Raw genomic sequence first — 17,191 nt, 5'->3', positions numbered from 1 at the left:
GGAGCTGAAAGTCCTTACAGCTGGGATCACTCATTATGAAATTGAGTTATTTGGAAAAGCCTCAGCCAACATCAGTTATGCTACCAAAGAGGCCATATGGTCCTCTATAGTGGAGAAAGTATAGGATGACGCACTTTAAGCCAGATCGGCTATTAGGTCTATCTATGGACCGTCAGAGTGTGAGTATACTATGGAAAGGGTTATATTCGTTACCCTGGGTTTGATTATGCAGGGTCTTCTCTGTCTTGCCCTTCTCCTCCTAAGCTTTGCCGCCTCAGGAAGTGTACCACAGTAGCCATCCGGAGGCCAATGACTGGTCTCTGCAGGTGTGTGGTTTTATACAGCGCTTAATGGTTACTTATACAATGGTTTGCACCTTGTAAGAGGAGGTGCAAAGTTTTTGGAGGGTCAGCAATTGCCCAAGTGCAAGGCAAAATCCTAACATCTCATTATAATGTTTGAGCCCACTTAGTATTCCAGATCCCTGCCAAATACCATGCTATTTTTTTCATTTGAATACGTTTCAATATCATTTAAATGGATTAATGATGGCAAAGTGACACTTTACGGCCACTAAACACGGTTTGCATGTGCAAAACACAGATTTTGGCCGCAATATTTGTGTTTTGCAGCCGAAAATCACTTTGCACATATCCTTACGTCAGCCCCTAAATGTATACAAATGTAAACACACAATGGATCACATTGTTTGACAAACATTATAACTTGGGTTTTCACTCTGTCTGTTTTTCTTCTTACAGCTAGAGATTTTCAGTGGCTGAAGTAACCAGTACAGGATGTTATCATTTCAGATCACTGTATTACAATGTTCCTGTTTATCTGATCAAAAGGCAGAACGGCTGATTAGATATATGCTGTGTGCATTTACTGTCTAGGTTATTGTCTCTTATCCACTATAATGTGGCATGTAACAAAACACCCTGCAGTATTCACAGGAAACACATCACTTTACCTTTGCAGTGTTCACAAGAAACACATCACTGTACCTTTGCAGTGTTCACAAGAAACACATCACTGTACCTTTGCAGTGTTCACAGAAAACACATCACTGTACCTTTGCTTCATCTGGTGTTGTCCCTATCATTCCTCTTGCAGCGTTATATTTTTGTTTTTATTTACATATTATGGGTCATAAAAGGCTTGCTCCTTTTCAACGATTATTTGAAAACTTGTTAGTTATACCTTTGGTTTTGCCACTCTCAGTTTTAAAGCAGTTTCAGATCACGTCATGACTGAGTGGGGCATAGATATTGGTATCCAATGTCAACAATAGGAAAACGACAAGTATGATTGACACCTGTTTCATTCATTTAGATCCCTCCACCCCGGCCACACTTGGTCAGCTACTGGTCAGAATCAAAAAATGAATTGACTTATGTTTATGGCAAAGTCCCAGCAACCCACTGTACAATTAACAAGTTTCATGATATTTCATAAAGAGCCAAAGTCGGCTTCAAAATAACAATGTTATTCTAAAAGGTGAGTGATTTTTTACAATATTTTGTGAGTGCTTTATAAATAAATACCAAAAATGAGCAAGGTTTGTCCTAAATCACCTGGAAAATACATTTCTCAATTTTTACTTGGGAGCGCTCGCCAGCAAAAAGAGATTAGATTTTGAATTATTTTTAAAAGATACAACAGACAGTAAAAGCAGTGAGTTTCCTGTAAAGGGTGTGCTGTAACTATTTACCTGCTCACTAGTTTTACAACATCAAAGGATGGGTTGCTTACAATAGATGTAAAATTTATTGCACTTTGGTGATTTCATTACAAATACGGTTTACGCCATCCATTTCTCTTTATAAAAAGAAAAACTGCTTCTACATAAGATTAACAACAATCATAATCAATGGCCTCCTGATAACTGTTCTAAAAATTAATACTGCTATTTGCAAGTTGTTTTTTTATTGGGCATATGCCCATTTTCCATGTACAATGCTACCACTGTAGTGGTAGTGTCATAATGGTAAATGACTGAGGAGATTGACTTCAAGGTGAAACAGTGTTGGTAACTACAGCCTAGCATACTGCTTTTAGTATCATATTTATTTTGTACAGTAAACTGTATCTAACCTGTGGTAAAAACAACAAGCATGTAAAAAATGCAACACAATGCAGGTTCTCATTTTAGGTTCTCACTTTAACTGAACATATTCTGAAGGACAAAATATGAACAGAGTATTTTATCCTCTTATTACTAATAACATAGTCAGAGTATGCGAGGTTCTTTTAGAAATGACATTTCTATCTGATGAATTGTATTTTCAGATAAGAAAGAACATGCATTTCTATTTTCAAGGACTACTTTAGCTGTGGCATGAGTCATGCTTTTATTCCATTTGTAGAAATTCTATCATTAAGACTCAATGAAAGGTGCTAGAATACAGTATATATAATTATAATGAGCCAATTGCACACCGTTTTATGTATAAAATTAGGTACTTTATATGAAATTGAACTAATTTAGGCATGTTTTTTCCCCCCTGTGCATTTATTCAATTTCTTAAGCAAGGAATAATCAACATTGTAAATTCTAAAATATGCAGCTTCATAAATGTCATCTATTACTGAAGAAAATTTTAATATGAGCAAGATTGTAAAACATAATTGCGTGGGATTCAAACTGTCAATACTTATCAGAGAAGAAGTGGAGCCAATCCATCCATTTTAATTGTTCAAAACATCACAAAACAAACAAACATTATGAGCACCGAAAATTGGTTTAGCATTTGTGTATGATGAAGCGTGCCTGTAGGATGTCAATGTGTGTTTACAGTCAAACACTCCACTGTAGAACAGGCACCTGTTAGGATACAGTGATGAAGTATTTTCACAGGCTTCATCTGTTGAACAGTTGCTTGGCAACCAAGATGAAAAACAGAGGCTGATGTTATTAAAAATCTCATACTCCTCTCCCAGGACTCCCTTTGTTATCTGGAACACTGAAGGTTACATTATTATAAACTTCAGTATTGTCTGCGTGGAAAGCATTACCTGATGTGTTTGGTAACTTAGGATTCTTCTCCTTTTACCTTTAAAAATGAAGGTTTGAAGTTATGGTTGTTATTAAAGTATTATGAAAGTCTTATCGTCAAAATATTTATTTTTGCATTTCTCATGGCAAAGCACATAAAGGAAAGTGACCTTGCAGGTAAATGCGTAATATGAATGATTATAATGCAGTACAAGATAAAGTGTTATGAACTGTTTTCAGGAGGGATGTAGGCCCTTTAAATAAGTTTGTCATGCTGTTACAATACACACAGATCATCATGACATGTCAACATTAACAGCAAGGGGCCTGGAATGAAAAACAAGACCTACATTATATTGCCCTGTATGTTTATTTATAAGGCACTGTAGATTAAAACAGAACCATTCATTAATCGCAATACCCTTTACTTATCCATGGATGACCTTACAAACTACTAAAAAATCAGCACCCTTATACAGTACACAAAAACAATATAACAGTTTACAGCAGCATATCACAGGAATAATAAAGGGATAAAACACTCCTTCTCTATAAACCACACGTGTTTACGGTAAGCACAGTATTAACCAAACAGAAACCAAAAAGGATGGTCTACACAACTTCAGCCATTTTTTTAAAGATGAAAACTTTACTGTATGGTGACTACTGTAAACCTGAAATGCTGGTCCTGACCACAAATGAAAACCACAGACCACCAGAATAGTCTGCATTCAAGATACTTTTTTGTCAGCAGTCTGATGTAATGTTAATTAGTGGATTAGGTACTTTATATATATATATGTGTCATTACAGTATTCTATATTGGACATGGATATACCCAGAATCATGTCTTTTATGTCATAGAATATGTGCTAAACATATTAAATAATATAAGTAATAACAATAAAAATAAAGAAAATGTTTGTTTATTAATGTATTATTGTGGGGGGGGGGGGGGGGGGGGGGGGGGGGGAGTGTGAGGGGGGGGGGGGGGGGGGGGGTGGGGGGGGGTCGATGGGTGGTCGGGAGGTGTCTGCAAATTTCATACAGCGAGGACTGCTGTCAAATTTCATACAGCGAGGACTGCTGTCAAATTTCATACAGCGAGGATCCTCAAAAAGTATGTGACGTTGAGGTGTCTGCAAATTTCATACAGCGAGGACTGCTGTCAAATTTCATACAGCGAGGACTGCTGTCAAATTTCATACAGCGAGGACTGCTCTCAAATTTCATACAGCGACGACTGCTCTCAAATTTCATACAGCGAGGACTGCTCTCAAATTTCATACAGCGAGGACTGCTGTCAAATTTCATACAGCGAGGACTGCTGTCAAATTTCATACAGCGAGGACTGCTCTCAAATTTCATACAGCGACGACTGCTCTCAAATTTCATACAGCGAGGACTGCTCTCAAATTTCATACAGCGAGGACTGCTCTCAAATTTCATACAGCGACGACTGCTCTCAAATTTCATACAGCGAGGACTGCTGTCAAATTTCATACAGCGAGGACTGCTCTCAAATTTCATACAGCGAGGACTGCTCTCAAATTTCATACAGCGACGACTGCTCTCAAATTTCATACAGCGACGACTGCTCTCAAATTTCATACAGCGAGGACTGCTCTCAAATTTCATACAGCGAGGACTGCTCTCAAATTTCATACAGCGACTAATGCATTTTGAATTCTGCACTGCGCCTATACTTACATCACCCCCAGGAAACAAACAGTTACAAGAACGTGTAAAAAAACAAAAGACTTCCCGAAACAGCAACAGTATTCAGCAACAATGACAAATACCATGGCTTCTTAAAAAAACAAGATGCTTTTCTCACATTTTGGTAGGAAGTTTACCCATTTAACGTTAGTCGGAGCAATCCATAAACTGGGGCCAACGTACAACATGTTTGATACTAATGAAACGGTTGGCTTCTTTAAAAAACAATCTTTAAATAACTCAGCAGTTGCTGGTGTGAGAACAGGACTCATCATCAGAATTGCTAAAGTACTTAATAAGCAATAATCCAACTCTGCAGCGAAATGCCTTGGTGCATATTAAAATGGGTGTTTTATGCATAAAACACATTTACTATGACTCTGCAATGCCATGCAGCTTTGTTTTTTGCACCTTTGGGTAATCAATAGTAAGATTAAAAATAACAATGACAGACATGACTTAAGCATGTCGGCTCCCAAATCTTCGTTAAACTAGAATGGATTTGATTGACACGTTTTAAAACATTTGAACCAGCATTTGATCTAATTATGCTACACAGTCAAATAAAAAGTATAAATAAAACATGATCTTTGCGGAGACACTTCGAATTCTACTTGTTAGTCATTTCTTTGATTTCGCTCCGACCATGCACTGCTGATTGCTTTAATGCTGAGTGACAATACGCACTGGCAGCCCTTAGAACTTACACAAGGCGCTGATAAAGCAACCTTGGCAATCTGACAATGACCTGGGGAGGCTTCTCTATTAAAGGAATGAAAGGAGTTTTCAGAAGTCGCTCTATCTTTCTGCATAGAATACTGTGGTATTCTTTTCTAAACTATCTACAATGTTGATAATTTGTTGTTTCCTAATATTTCAGTTACTTATACTGGTTAAAGAGCTGGTTAGGTTGATCCTAGCAGTCCTGTTAGCAGCGCTTAATTTGTGCCAGGGCTTGCCGGGGCACACCCCAGGAATAATGCTTTGTTTTTAAAATCACAACACAGTTGTATCAAGTCTGCAAGTTCTTGCTTGCGTTAAAGAGAGATTTATCGCGCCCGCCCTCCGCCTGTGTGTGGATTGCCTCGCCCTGTGTGATGCGCCTGCCTGCGGGAACCGCGATCGCTACAATATATATTTAAAAAGCCTGTATACGTGTTTTGCATTTATATTACATTATATTATATTATATTATATTATATTATATGAATGCATTTTCTGCATGTACTACTATTTTGTAAATGATGTAAACATCTAACACTAGTACGTACAATAGTATTTCAAATCTACGTTTTATGATTTTGAATATGCGTTTCTTAGGACGGTATTATTGTCATTGCTTTCGCACCGGCACCTCTTTCTTTACGATTGAAGCACTGCCTCTTAAAGTAACTCAGCTGTTGTTTACACTCCCTTCAATCATTTCTGCTGCAGGGATACAAGCGTCTTCCCTGCTTGAAGCCTGGATTCTGTGAAAATAATATAAAGGCATGTCACCACTACCGTGTGCAACCCCAGAAAGTAACTGATGAGAACCTGAAAAAAACGAATATTTCATCTTTCCCACATGCATTTTTGTTACGGCAATTCGATGTTACAGGAAATACTTAAAACGCTGATATTTTCAACATATGGCATCTGTTGGAAATGTGATGTTTGTATAATTTAAAATTTTTTTTAGAAACGTATGTGGCACTGCATATTTTAGAACAAATGTAAGAATGTTAATCTTGCTTTGTACAGTTCATCTACTTGTAACCAGCCTCATCCAGCGGCCACTATGTGTCATTACATGAAGAATGTACTTCACTTTGGAGATCCATTTTTTAAAATGTATTTATTTATTTTTTTCGGGGGTGGGGGGGTACGTCCATGTTGACGTTCAACGTCACGCAACGCCGCCTGGACTCTGTGCACTGTAACTGTTTAAAGATAACCGGAGGAAGACCAAGTCCCGCATAAGAGCAAAAAGGTGCCCCATACCGATTACTCTTATTTGAACTGCAAAGTGCACAATAATAAATAATAATAATAATAATAATAATAATAATAATAATAATAATAATAATAATAATAATAAATAATAATAATAAATTACATTAGTTTTGCAGGCATTGTGATCTACAGTATGGGATGTCACGAACTCCATTCTTGATTGCAGTTACTCATACTATAACTGTATAACATTTGTTTGCATACGTCATCTTATACAGGTTAGAATTTGGAACTGATTAATTCTTTTTCCAGCTTCATTAGTAAATATTTTATATAAAGAAGTGTTCGGTGTGGCTGGTATTATGTACCAGCTTGTGAACGCAGTTTTAGTAGGCCCATAAGACGTGCAGTGTGGTGCAGAATAAGCGAGACTAATGTTATATTAGTAAAATAGTACTACTGTAGGCTATAGTTGTTTGGTTACAATTAATTACAGCGCACATTCTGATTTGCCTGTATGCATACCAGAATGTGATATGAGTGGTGCACTACTTTGAATGACTGTTTAGTTTTAGTGAACAAAATTGTTTCTGAAAAGGTTGTTGTATTTACTGGATCGCCATTCTGTCGTCTTCATTAATGCAATGCCATTTCACTAACGCTCTGTATGTGTATTTAGCAGTCAAAGCCATGGCGCTGACTCTAGTTTCCTCCAGCAAGTGCTTTGATGGTTTCCAGAAAGTGTTCGAGCATGACAGGTGGAGTAATTATTTCTATCTCAGGATTCGTACGAAATAATAATAATAATAATAATAATAATAAATGTTAACGAGTTATTCAAGTAGTGCTTGTTAAAAGCAAGAGACATTAAACGAGGAGTCATATTTAGATTACACGATATATTAAAATGTTGGATTGTGCAGAATAATTTGGAACGCCTGCAGTACATTTTTGGTATATTCTACAAGTCCCTGAGCATTAATTATTCATATATTTCTTGTAAGTTTGACTTTTATTACCTGGCTTGCAGACATGGCCTAATCAATAAATGAGGGGCTGTTCAGGTAGATTTAAAGTAATTAAGTCAAAGGAGTGCAAGATGCTGTAGATTTGTTGTTAATAATGGACTTCTGTGTTTTTAGTTTAGTAATATAACTTCAGAAAAGATAATTGGGTTAGGTTACATTACATGCAGCAAAGTTTTCAAAACTAAAATATATATATATATATATATATATATATATATATATATATATATATATATATATATATATATATATATATCTGGAAGAATTCCAGCTGCATGCAGTACTTTACCCTTTAAAGCAGTTCTATACAGTGCATTATTTGGAAACCGTTACCAAAGATCATGTGTCATCTGCCAAATGTCATGTTTTACAGCACAGAACTAAAATGCAAGATGAGGTTCGGTATTTATTTACCTCCAAAAGCAGAAGGGGAAAAATGTCCTGTGCTGTACTGGCTCTCAGGTAGGTTTACTTTATTGTATGTTTAATAGAAATGCATTATAAATGTGTGCCTCTTGTACAGTGGTCATCAAACCTGTTTTGCTCACAGGCACATTTTGGTATTTTTTCATAAAGTCATGGTATTGTCGTTTTTTCTCAATAGAGAACATTCAAGTTGCTACTCATTACAATTTAATAAAATATATTTGAGCATCAAAAGAAACGTATCACTTATATTTGGATAAAGTTCACTAGATGTGATTGAAAAATGACAAACTCTGTTTTAGAGCAGGTGCAGTGACTTTTTATTGAGCTGATTAACAGTTGACATCACGAAGATGCTGCAAAATGGTCTGCCGATCTTGGGCAGGTGTTGTGACTCTTGGTCTCCCAGTTCATGACCTGTCATTGACAGTGTGTGTCTGGTTATAGCGTCTCGCTAGGTTTGAAATTGCTGGCTGTGAGCACCCAAGGCGGCGAGCCACAGTATCCTGCCCTAATCCAGCCTCCAACATGCAGGAAGGCACTGCTCTCTTGGCAGACGTGGCATATTGTTTTTTTTTTTTTTTCTGTGATTTTCTTTATTGATTTTATTCAAGCTTGCAGGTCAACAGCTGAAATCACTCCGTATCCAGTGTCCAATCAACATTCTTACTAATTAGATGATTAAGTGCATATGCTTCAGTCATAGTCACTCAAGTGCGTCATGGTCAAGGATGAATGATCGAGTTTTTAAAAAGAAACTAAAAACATTTTGTCAGTGACCATCATTTATATAACTTTTTTTTTTTTTTTCAAATGTGTTATAATAGTGATAAGTTTCTTTTGATGCTTGGTATACATTTATCAAATGGTACAAAAGCACTTCTTAGCATTGAAACGACTTTAGCTTCCCCACCAATACATCAATATGGCACAGATTTTGCCCACGTGCCCTGGGACAAAATGGGGATAGTGTCTTGCACAAGATTCAGCAATTTGTTTTTATGGGATGTCGCTTGTCTATAAAATTGAAGTCCAGATTAAGGAGGCACAAGAGCTGAAGAGCCCAGGGAGTTATGATAAGACCATCATAGTATGGACTTGGGTGCCAGTTTTAAGGGGCTTTGTAAAATCAAATCAATAATACACACATTATTTGATCTATTTTTCTGTTTGTCTCTGTATTCCCTGTACCCATCTGGGTTAAGCAACAGCTGGATTTTATTAGAACATTTTAATGGGTAGCATCAACCAGTGGTTTTTTAGAGGTAATACCAGGATAACCAGTGATTTCCACAGTGCTCTAATAAAATCCAGCTATTCCTGACTAGGTAAAGGGTCATCTTATCAACCCTTAAGCTTTTTGCTTCAGTGAAAAGTACCAACTACCTCTGCAATCAATCAATCTTTATTTTATATAGCACTTTTCATAGGGAACCACTATCACAAATCACTTTATATAATTAAATAAACATTTTAAGGCTAAATACACCTGATTTATACGGTAGAAGAAAAAAAAAAACAACAAAAAAACAGTTTGCTCAATGTTTGCACTGGAATACAAGCATATTACTTTTCTTTGCAGGGTTAACATGCACAGAGCAGAATTTCATTACTAAAGCAGGCAGCCAGCAAGAAGCAGCTGAGCATGGAATCATTATTGTCTCCCCGGACACCAGTCCCCGTAAGTGTAATGTGTACAATGTGAGTGCCAGTCATGTGTGTATCCCCTCAGCTCTACAGAGCTTTTTACAGAAGAACTTTGATTGACACTGTGACAATATGGTGTACATCAGCAGAACAACACATGGCATGTTTTGTTGTAGGATATTGCCACACTTCAGAAGTGACTACAGACAAGACCACCCTGTTATAGAGCATATATTGACTCTTCACTATATACTTCACTATGAAGAGCATATAGTGACTCTCCACTCACCAAAAATACATGCATCTAAATAAGATGATGTCGCGTTGCATTGCCAACGTGGGACTCGGCGGATAATGGAGGAAATGTAACTCAGCATGCTGACAGGTAGTGTATAATAGCTGCAGTTGTATGCATGTCAAATATGGGACACTAAAGATACAGTGAAATGATTGCAGGTTATTGTGTGTTTCAGTTGTTCAGCCATGTTGTTTTCCTTAATTAATCAATTCGAGGTTTACTCTCGTAAGTGACTTACCGACACTTACAGTAAACTGTCTTCAGGGAAAATCTCAGTTTGCCAATCTGAACATAGTTCAACTCGGTGTATTAAAAGCCCATGTCAACTTCCGTTGAAACAGTAAAATGTGTTGAACAGCAATTAGGGCTATAACAATACACTAGTACACATGCTGGTCATGACACAGTATGCATCACGATACATGGGATGGTCCTCATGTGCTACTTATATGGTGTATAAGATCATTTAATAATGGACTATTTGGTTTATAAAAATGACAATAAACACATGTATTCTTCAGAAACTAACCACGTGGTTTGCCACAATGAGAGTCTGGTATCATGGAACAAACGGTCCTCTGTTACAATACGATAGATCATGTAAAGAAAGTAAAACGACTCATCGATGCACAATTTAATATTGTCGCCCTTAATAGCAATATTACCTTGAGAAGTCAAGTGTGATATCTCCTACAAAAGGCAGTGATGGACAGTGAATTACTCTGATGGGATTGTGTTTTATAAAGACATTTGCATTGCTGTTTCTTGGATAGTTGTTTTGAATGATGGAATTAACAGGATACATCTTTCCAGGTGGCTGTAATATAGAAGGAGAGGATGAGAGCTGGGACTTTGGTACAGGGGCTGGGTTTTATGTGAACGCCACAGAGGACCTGTGGAAAATAAATTACAGAATGTACTCCTACATCACAGAAGAGGTATTTAGTTTAATAACATTACACTCATATTACAGCAATTTAGGATGAACTAGTAAGGAGACAATTTGTATACTGAAATGTGCATCAAATTTAAGAGAGATGTAGGCAAGACCCTGTATTTATAATGAACAAATATGAACTGTTTAGTGTGCCATCAGTGGTACTTTCTCAGTAATATGCGATAATAGTTACGGCATTTTAAAATATGTTTTTATTGTTTTATGTTTTCAAGTAAATGATCAAATGCCACCCTCCATTTAATACTTCTCCCCTCTGCTTGTTTTTGTTATCTATCTAAATGTATAGTGTAAGTTTTATTTAATTATCTGCAGCTTCCCCATTTGATAAGCTCAAACTTTCCTGCCGACTCTGAAAGGATGTCAATTTCTGGACATTCCATGGGAGGCCATGGGGCGTTGATCTGTGCCCTCAAGAACCCTGGGAAGTATAAGGTATAACTTAAGCAGTAGGACAGAAGTTACTGCATTTCATTAGTCATGGTAGACTACACTGCGTAAATTAAGAAAAATGTTTCATAAAAGACTATCTCCATTTCTGTATTTATACAGGATGAGAAAAGTTACCCTTCAAGATACTCACCAGGGAAGTAGTACAGCATATGCAAACTAGAGTACCTTGATGCATTTTTAATATTACAAAGGGGTTCATCAACTTATCCCACGCTGTAACCCAATCAAATGAGATCAGTTAGAAAACACATCTAGAATGACAAAACAATTTAAAAAGGTCTGTTTATATTTTTCTTTCCCATCCCTCGTCAGTGTGTTTCAGCTTTTGCTCCGATCTGCAACCCAATGCAGTGTCCCTGGGGACAGAAAGCGTTCAATGGATATTTGGGCTCGGATAAGTCAAAATGGGAGGTAAGTTTTAGGGGTTTGTTCAACGGAATATTGAAGCCATAACTCGCAGTAGGAAAATCCTAAAAGAAATACCAGCTTTGTTGTAGACTGAGGAAGGAAGGAGTGCATCTAATATACTGCTGTTTTGTCCTCCACTATTTAGATCAATGCATAAACCTCAGAGTGTGCTATTTTATCTTTTTATTACCTCTGTAGAGCTATGATGCTACAGTCCTGGTGAGTACGTACTCCGGCCCACAGTTGGACATTCTCATTGACCAGGGCAGAGATGATCAGTTTCTGGCTGCAGGACAGCTGCTCCCAGATAACTTCATTGCTGCTTGTACAGAGAAGAAAATCCCTTTGGTCTTCAGACTGCAGCAGGTGTGTATACTTATCCTGTCTTTGGTTTTTATGTTTAATGTTGTTTAAAATTGTTAGTGTATTATTACATCTTGTAACAAGCCACAAGTATCTTTTCTTGAGAGTCAATAAACAGTCAAGGGAAGTAGTTTCAAAACTTGGTAAAAGTGGAGTAAGGCCTAGAAAAACACAAGCTGCCACACCAGAAATAAACAACAAACATTTAGTTTAGGAGCTTGTAAAGGGCTATGTGTGGTTCATGTTTTCCTGGCACTTCATGTCCTCTTTTGTGTTTTTTATTTCTCTCTAGGGGTATGATCACAGTTATTACTTTGTCTGTTCGTTCATTAGCAACCACGTCAAGCACCACGCCAAGTACCTGAATGCTTAAGGATTCATCAGCAGTCACTGGGGGCTTGTTGCACATTGCTCATCAGAAAACAGTCTAAATGTGTGTCGATGAAATTTCCTATCTTTCAGTCAGCGATTTTGTAACGGTGTTGGCATCGCTTTGATCACAATGTTGATTGTACAGTATGGGAGCAAGCAAGTATTAAAATACATTTTGCAATAAACTGAATTGTTCAGCAAATGTCTAGATGTCCCTTTTTCTTCAATTCCTGTAAGAATGTATATACAAGCTATTGTGACAGATCTAAAATACCACCACTGTTTAAACTGTAAAAGTAGGATTTACAGCAGCATTACAGATTTTTCACAAAAAAAAAAAAAAAAAAAAATGTTGGATGTTTGACTCCAGGCTCCAGATACACAAAAGGTCCCATATTAATGAAACAGTGGCAATGTTTAGATCCACCACTGTTAAGATCTTATTTTTTTATGTGAACAGTTGCTAACATGGAGTGTAGATAAAATAAGCCGGCAATATAAAAATATGATGGCCCTCTGAAACATTACAGTATGTGACCTAGACTCCACCCAAAAGGCATTTAACCAGTTTTATCAGTATTCATACATTACACTCAGAAGTGACACGTAAAAAATAGGAGGCATTTTTGCTTTTTACAAATAAGGTTTACTGTTACAAAAAAGAAATGTTTGTACTGCAGTGTGTACACTATTTACAGAAGTTCAGGGTATGGTAAAAACAAGTTTCACGCGAGTAAGACATTGCACATATGAATGCTGTACAAAGATGGTTTAAAAGAATAGCCATACTCATGAAGGTTGCATAAAAAGCAGTATTACAAAATAATGAAGATATTTTCATATTTATTGTATTATACAGCCAACTTTAAACAAATGCATAAACCCCAGTAAAACAAAATAATATATAAGCAAAAATATATATATATATATAGAGAGAGAGAGAGAGAGAGAGAGAGAGAGAGACCATGCATATGCAGTGTCATCTTATATACACATTAAAGCAAACTAGCAGGAAAACGTTCCTACTCAAGATGCAGCAGTTTGCATACTCTGGTAAATACAATTACCAATTTAATTTTCATCTATTTTTAAATTAATGTATCAGTTTTCTTTAGATTACACAAACACTTAGCAAAATATCTACAATCCCTACAGATAACTAAAACAATTTAGATTTTAAAGTGCAGGTCATTTCATAAAGGTGCTAGCTGCCACTTGGTACAAATTTGAAACTGAATGTAGTAAAGCGAGCTGTTATTTTCAACAATACATGCTGATGCTTTTGTTTACTCAGCTATTTTTTCACCTGCACGTCACGTGCTGTAGTATTATCCTGGATATTGGCGGTGTACAATTACTACTGCAAAGTAAAATGTAACAAGTAATAAAAACTCACAAATTGATTTGATGAACTGAAAAATGCAGGCCTAAACAACTGGCTGTAACTATTAACAGTTATATCAATACAACAACCAGGAATTCAGGTTGCATACAAAGATGAACATGATTGAACCCATCAATATACTGTATCGGTTTGATTTTTCAAGTGAAATGTATTAATTGTAGTCTAATAGCTTGAACTGAGTTTTTAGCAAACAAAAAGTGTAACGTTTACAAAATGTACTTTCTGAGCGGTGGTGCCTTGGAATTAAGTCAAGTTATGGATATACCTAAGGACATCCATGGGATATTATATATATATATATATATATATATATATATATATATATATATATATATATATATATATATATATATATATATATATATATATATATATATATATATATACACACACACACACACGAATTTAAATATATAACATCAAGTAAAGCCAGCTAAAAGTGTATCAAATATCCTTTGTACAAAGTTAGTTAAGACTGTCATTTGTTACAGGAAGTTATACTTGACTACATGCACTGGTACTGAAAATACTGCGTCAACAAGGCCAATGTATTTTGATCATTTTTCATTTTGGTGTGTCCAAACATAGCTTTTCCCCTGATTTTCTTCCAATTTGGAATGCCAAATCATTCTTCTCCGAAGCACAGCAATTTCCTGCATGGCTCAGGAGACATGAAGGTTCATCCCACGACCAAGCCAGCTTTCTTTTTCACCCATGAACTTGAGAGCAGATGTCAACGACATACTGACCTCTCGAGGACAAAGGCCAGTCTCTGCAGGTGTCTGCTCTGAGCTCACTGGGCGCCTATCCAGCAGGGTTTGCTGTTGAGCGATGAGGAGAAACAGTCCCTGCTGGTTTTACCTCCCTAACCCACGGGAGCACCTGAGGCAGTATGACGAGACCCCAGTGAAGACTGGCCTAAGGATGTTGATTATTTAAATCATAACTTTAGTGTATTTAATACTGTACTCATAATATCTACCCTTCACAAACCAGTATCACTTTGCAGCTCCATTTATTGTCACTGACACTACATACCTCTCTTGATCGCAACCTTACAACCTCCTACACCACCAATCTACTCTATCACTTTTACTTTTACTTTCTAAAGAAATCTGCTCCGGTCTACAATATTTATCTACATTTGCTGGACACGACATTTTCCTATGTCGATTTGGCAACTAGCAAGAAAAACATGTATAAATTGCATTAGATTCTGCATACGAATCTTGAAGTAGTTTTTTTTCTTAGGACACCAAGCTTAATTAAACTGCACATTCATAAAACATTTTTTTAAAAGATAACCCCATTTAGAACACTTTTTGTGCAACATTCACTATCAGTTTTTACAGCTTTGCAGTGCCTTTAGTAAACACAAATATACATTGTGCAATGTTTTCAAGCATGTCATTTTGTTTTTGTGAAATTTAAATGTGTAAAAACTGTTCTAATTTGCCAGGTTATCCCTACAAAAGGCTGTTTTACTTCATAAACAAAACAGTTAACTGGCTGAATTTGAGTCTGAAATCTCATGTTTTTTTTCAACTGAGATTATCACGTCATGAAAAACTGAATTCATAGTTATCAGCAGTTACATTGATCCTGACATTTGTGATTTATATAACTCAGATAGCCAGCTTGTACTGTATCTATACAGAATCCATACCTAATTCCAGTCCTTGCATTGCTTGTTTTTTTTTTCTTATACTTACTCATTATACAGTGTTCAAAAGTTCACGCTCAAAGATCACAATGTTATTTGACATTATATGGAAGTATATTATATTCTGGTTATACTCATTCAGTCCACATTTGTAGGCTTAATGGGGATTGGGTTGTGCCTCTTCATAACATGTAAGCTGTATAGCACTAACAATAAAAACCTTCACAATACCTTTAGAGATGATCTTGGATAGCCCAACAGAGATAGTAACTTCATTTCCAGTGGGTCTTAACCCATGTTTCAGTTAGGTGTAACTGAGCCCCCCACTCCCAGAGCTGAGGTCCAAAGCCCTGGATCTCCTGGCTCTTAATCCTCAGCTCCACTAACAAGAGCGAACTGCTTTCAAAAATAAAGGCCTGTTTTGAAAAGCCTCATTCACTCGTTCCCAAAACGTATGCATTGTATAAATGGGGCTGATAGTGTTGAGCACATCCTGGAATGTTAGAAACAGTATGGAATGAAGTGAAACAATGCAAGTCAGTCACTGCCTCCCGGGACACACTGGAGAGCCATTTAAATTAAAAAAAAAAAAAAAAAAAAAAAAATCCTAATAATTTTACATGTTTACAGAACATAACCTTGCAAGTTTACTCTTATTACCTATTAAACTGAATACAAAAACATATATTAATAGAATTAAAACTTAACCCGATACATTTTATGTGACATATACACCTTAAAATCCTCACAGATGAATAAAAATCTTCTATAAATAATATAAATAAGAATCTTGTGATATTGGAACAGGTTATAGACTGTCAATACACCAAAAAGCTTGATTAAAAGCAGTTCTTATGGTGATATGTTACTGCTGCAAAGGGAAACCTCGACTAGGTTATCTATAGTCTTTCTGGTTAATCTTTGTGAGCTCCAACAGCTGTACATAATTTGCAGAACCTGTATCTTTACATAGCAATTCACTGCTCAAAATTTGATTACTATTAAAGTTGTGGAGATACTGTTTAAAAAAAAAAAAAAAAGTATAATAATGTCTCTTAAAACAATGGTCTTTCAGGAGGTATAGAAGCAATGTATAGAAGGTGTTAGCTCACTGGTTCTGCAAACCCATGTGGGTTGTGTGCTGTTCTGTTGTAGGCAGCGTTCTGAACCCAGTGTCCGGTCGGCCTTACTCGATGTTCATGTAAACAAGGCCTGAATGGTTGTGGACACATCTATCAGCGCTTGGACGTTTATGCTCACTTTAACCAAGCCTTTCTCTTCAAGTATGTGATGGGGCAGACATAATTTCTCCTAAAATGAAACAAAAAAAGCAGCACAAAATAAAAATGTAAAACACAAAATTATATATAGCGTTGAAGCAATGAACACAAAACGACAATTATGTTACGCATATAGATTACACAGTAGAATAGAACATACAGATTGTGCCGTACCTTCTGTGGAAGTGACACAGGAGGCCCTTATTCACAAAAACTGTTAAAGAATGGGTTTTCATAGTCT

General features: G+C 36.4%; 2 protein-coding genes across 5 annotated transcripts in view; one reads left to right on the top strand and one right to left on the bottom strand.

Annotated features, from left to right (window-relative positions):
- Positions 1–6,603: 6,603 nt before the first annotated feature.
- Positions 6,604–12,802, top strand: LOC121327592 (S-formylglutathione hydrolase-like). 2 transcript variants are annotated; one of them, XM_041271698.1, is made up of 9 exons: positions 6,604–6,689; positions 7,335–7,410; positions 8,054–8,142; positions 9,689–9,787; positions 10,865–10,989; positions 11,322–11,441; positions 11,772–11,870; positions 12,066–12,233; positions 12,523–12,802. In XM_041271698.1, exons 2-9 carry the CDS (start codon positions 7,343–7,345, stop codon positions 12,601–12,603), a joined length of 849 nt encoding a protein of 282 aa, XP_041127632.1. In that variant the 5' UTR covers positions 6,604–6,689; positions 7,335–7,342; the 3' UTR covers positions 12,604–12,802. The 2 variants fall into 2 exon arrangements, with proteins under 2 accessions (XP_041127632.1, XP_041127631.1); XM_041271697.1 differs by having other exon boundaries at positions 7,332–7,410; positions 12,523–12,801.
- A 1,596-nt stretch (positions 12,803–14,398) lies between these two features.
- Positions 14,399–17,191, bottom strand: part of LOC121327940 (leucine-rich repeat and calponin homology domain-containing protein 1-like) — a 71,124-nt gene continuing 68,331 nt past the window's right edge. For 2 of the 3 annotated variants that reach the window (XM_041272301.1, XM_041272304.1), the window contains one exon: positions 14,399–16,981. In XM_041272301.1, coding sequence (XP_041128235.1) covers positions 16,868–16,981 — 114 coding nt within the window. In that variant the 3' untranslated portion in view covers positions 14,399–16,867. The remainder of the gene's footprint in view (positions 16,982–17,191) is intronic. The other variant, XR_005951623.1, reaches the window with a different exon arrangement.

The sequence above is a fragment of the Polyodon spathula genome, chromosome 15 (genome assembly GCF_017654505.1).
Source record: "Polyodon spathula isolate WHYD16114869_AA chromosome 15, ASM1765450v1, whole genome shotgun sequence".
In the NCBI taxonomy this organism is placed as follows: domain Eukaryota; kingdom Metazoa; phylum Chordata; class Actinopteri; order Acipenseriformes; family Polyodontidae; genus Polyodon; species Polyodon spathula.
Note: the sequence above shows the minus strand (reverse complement) of the source record. Positions and strands in the feature narration are given on the sequence as shown.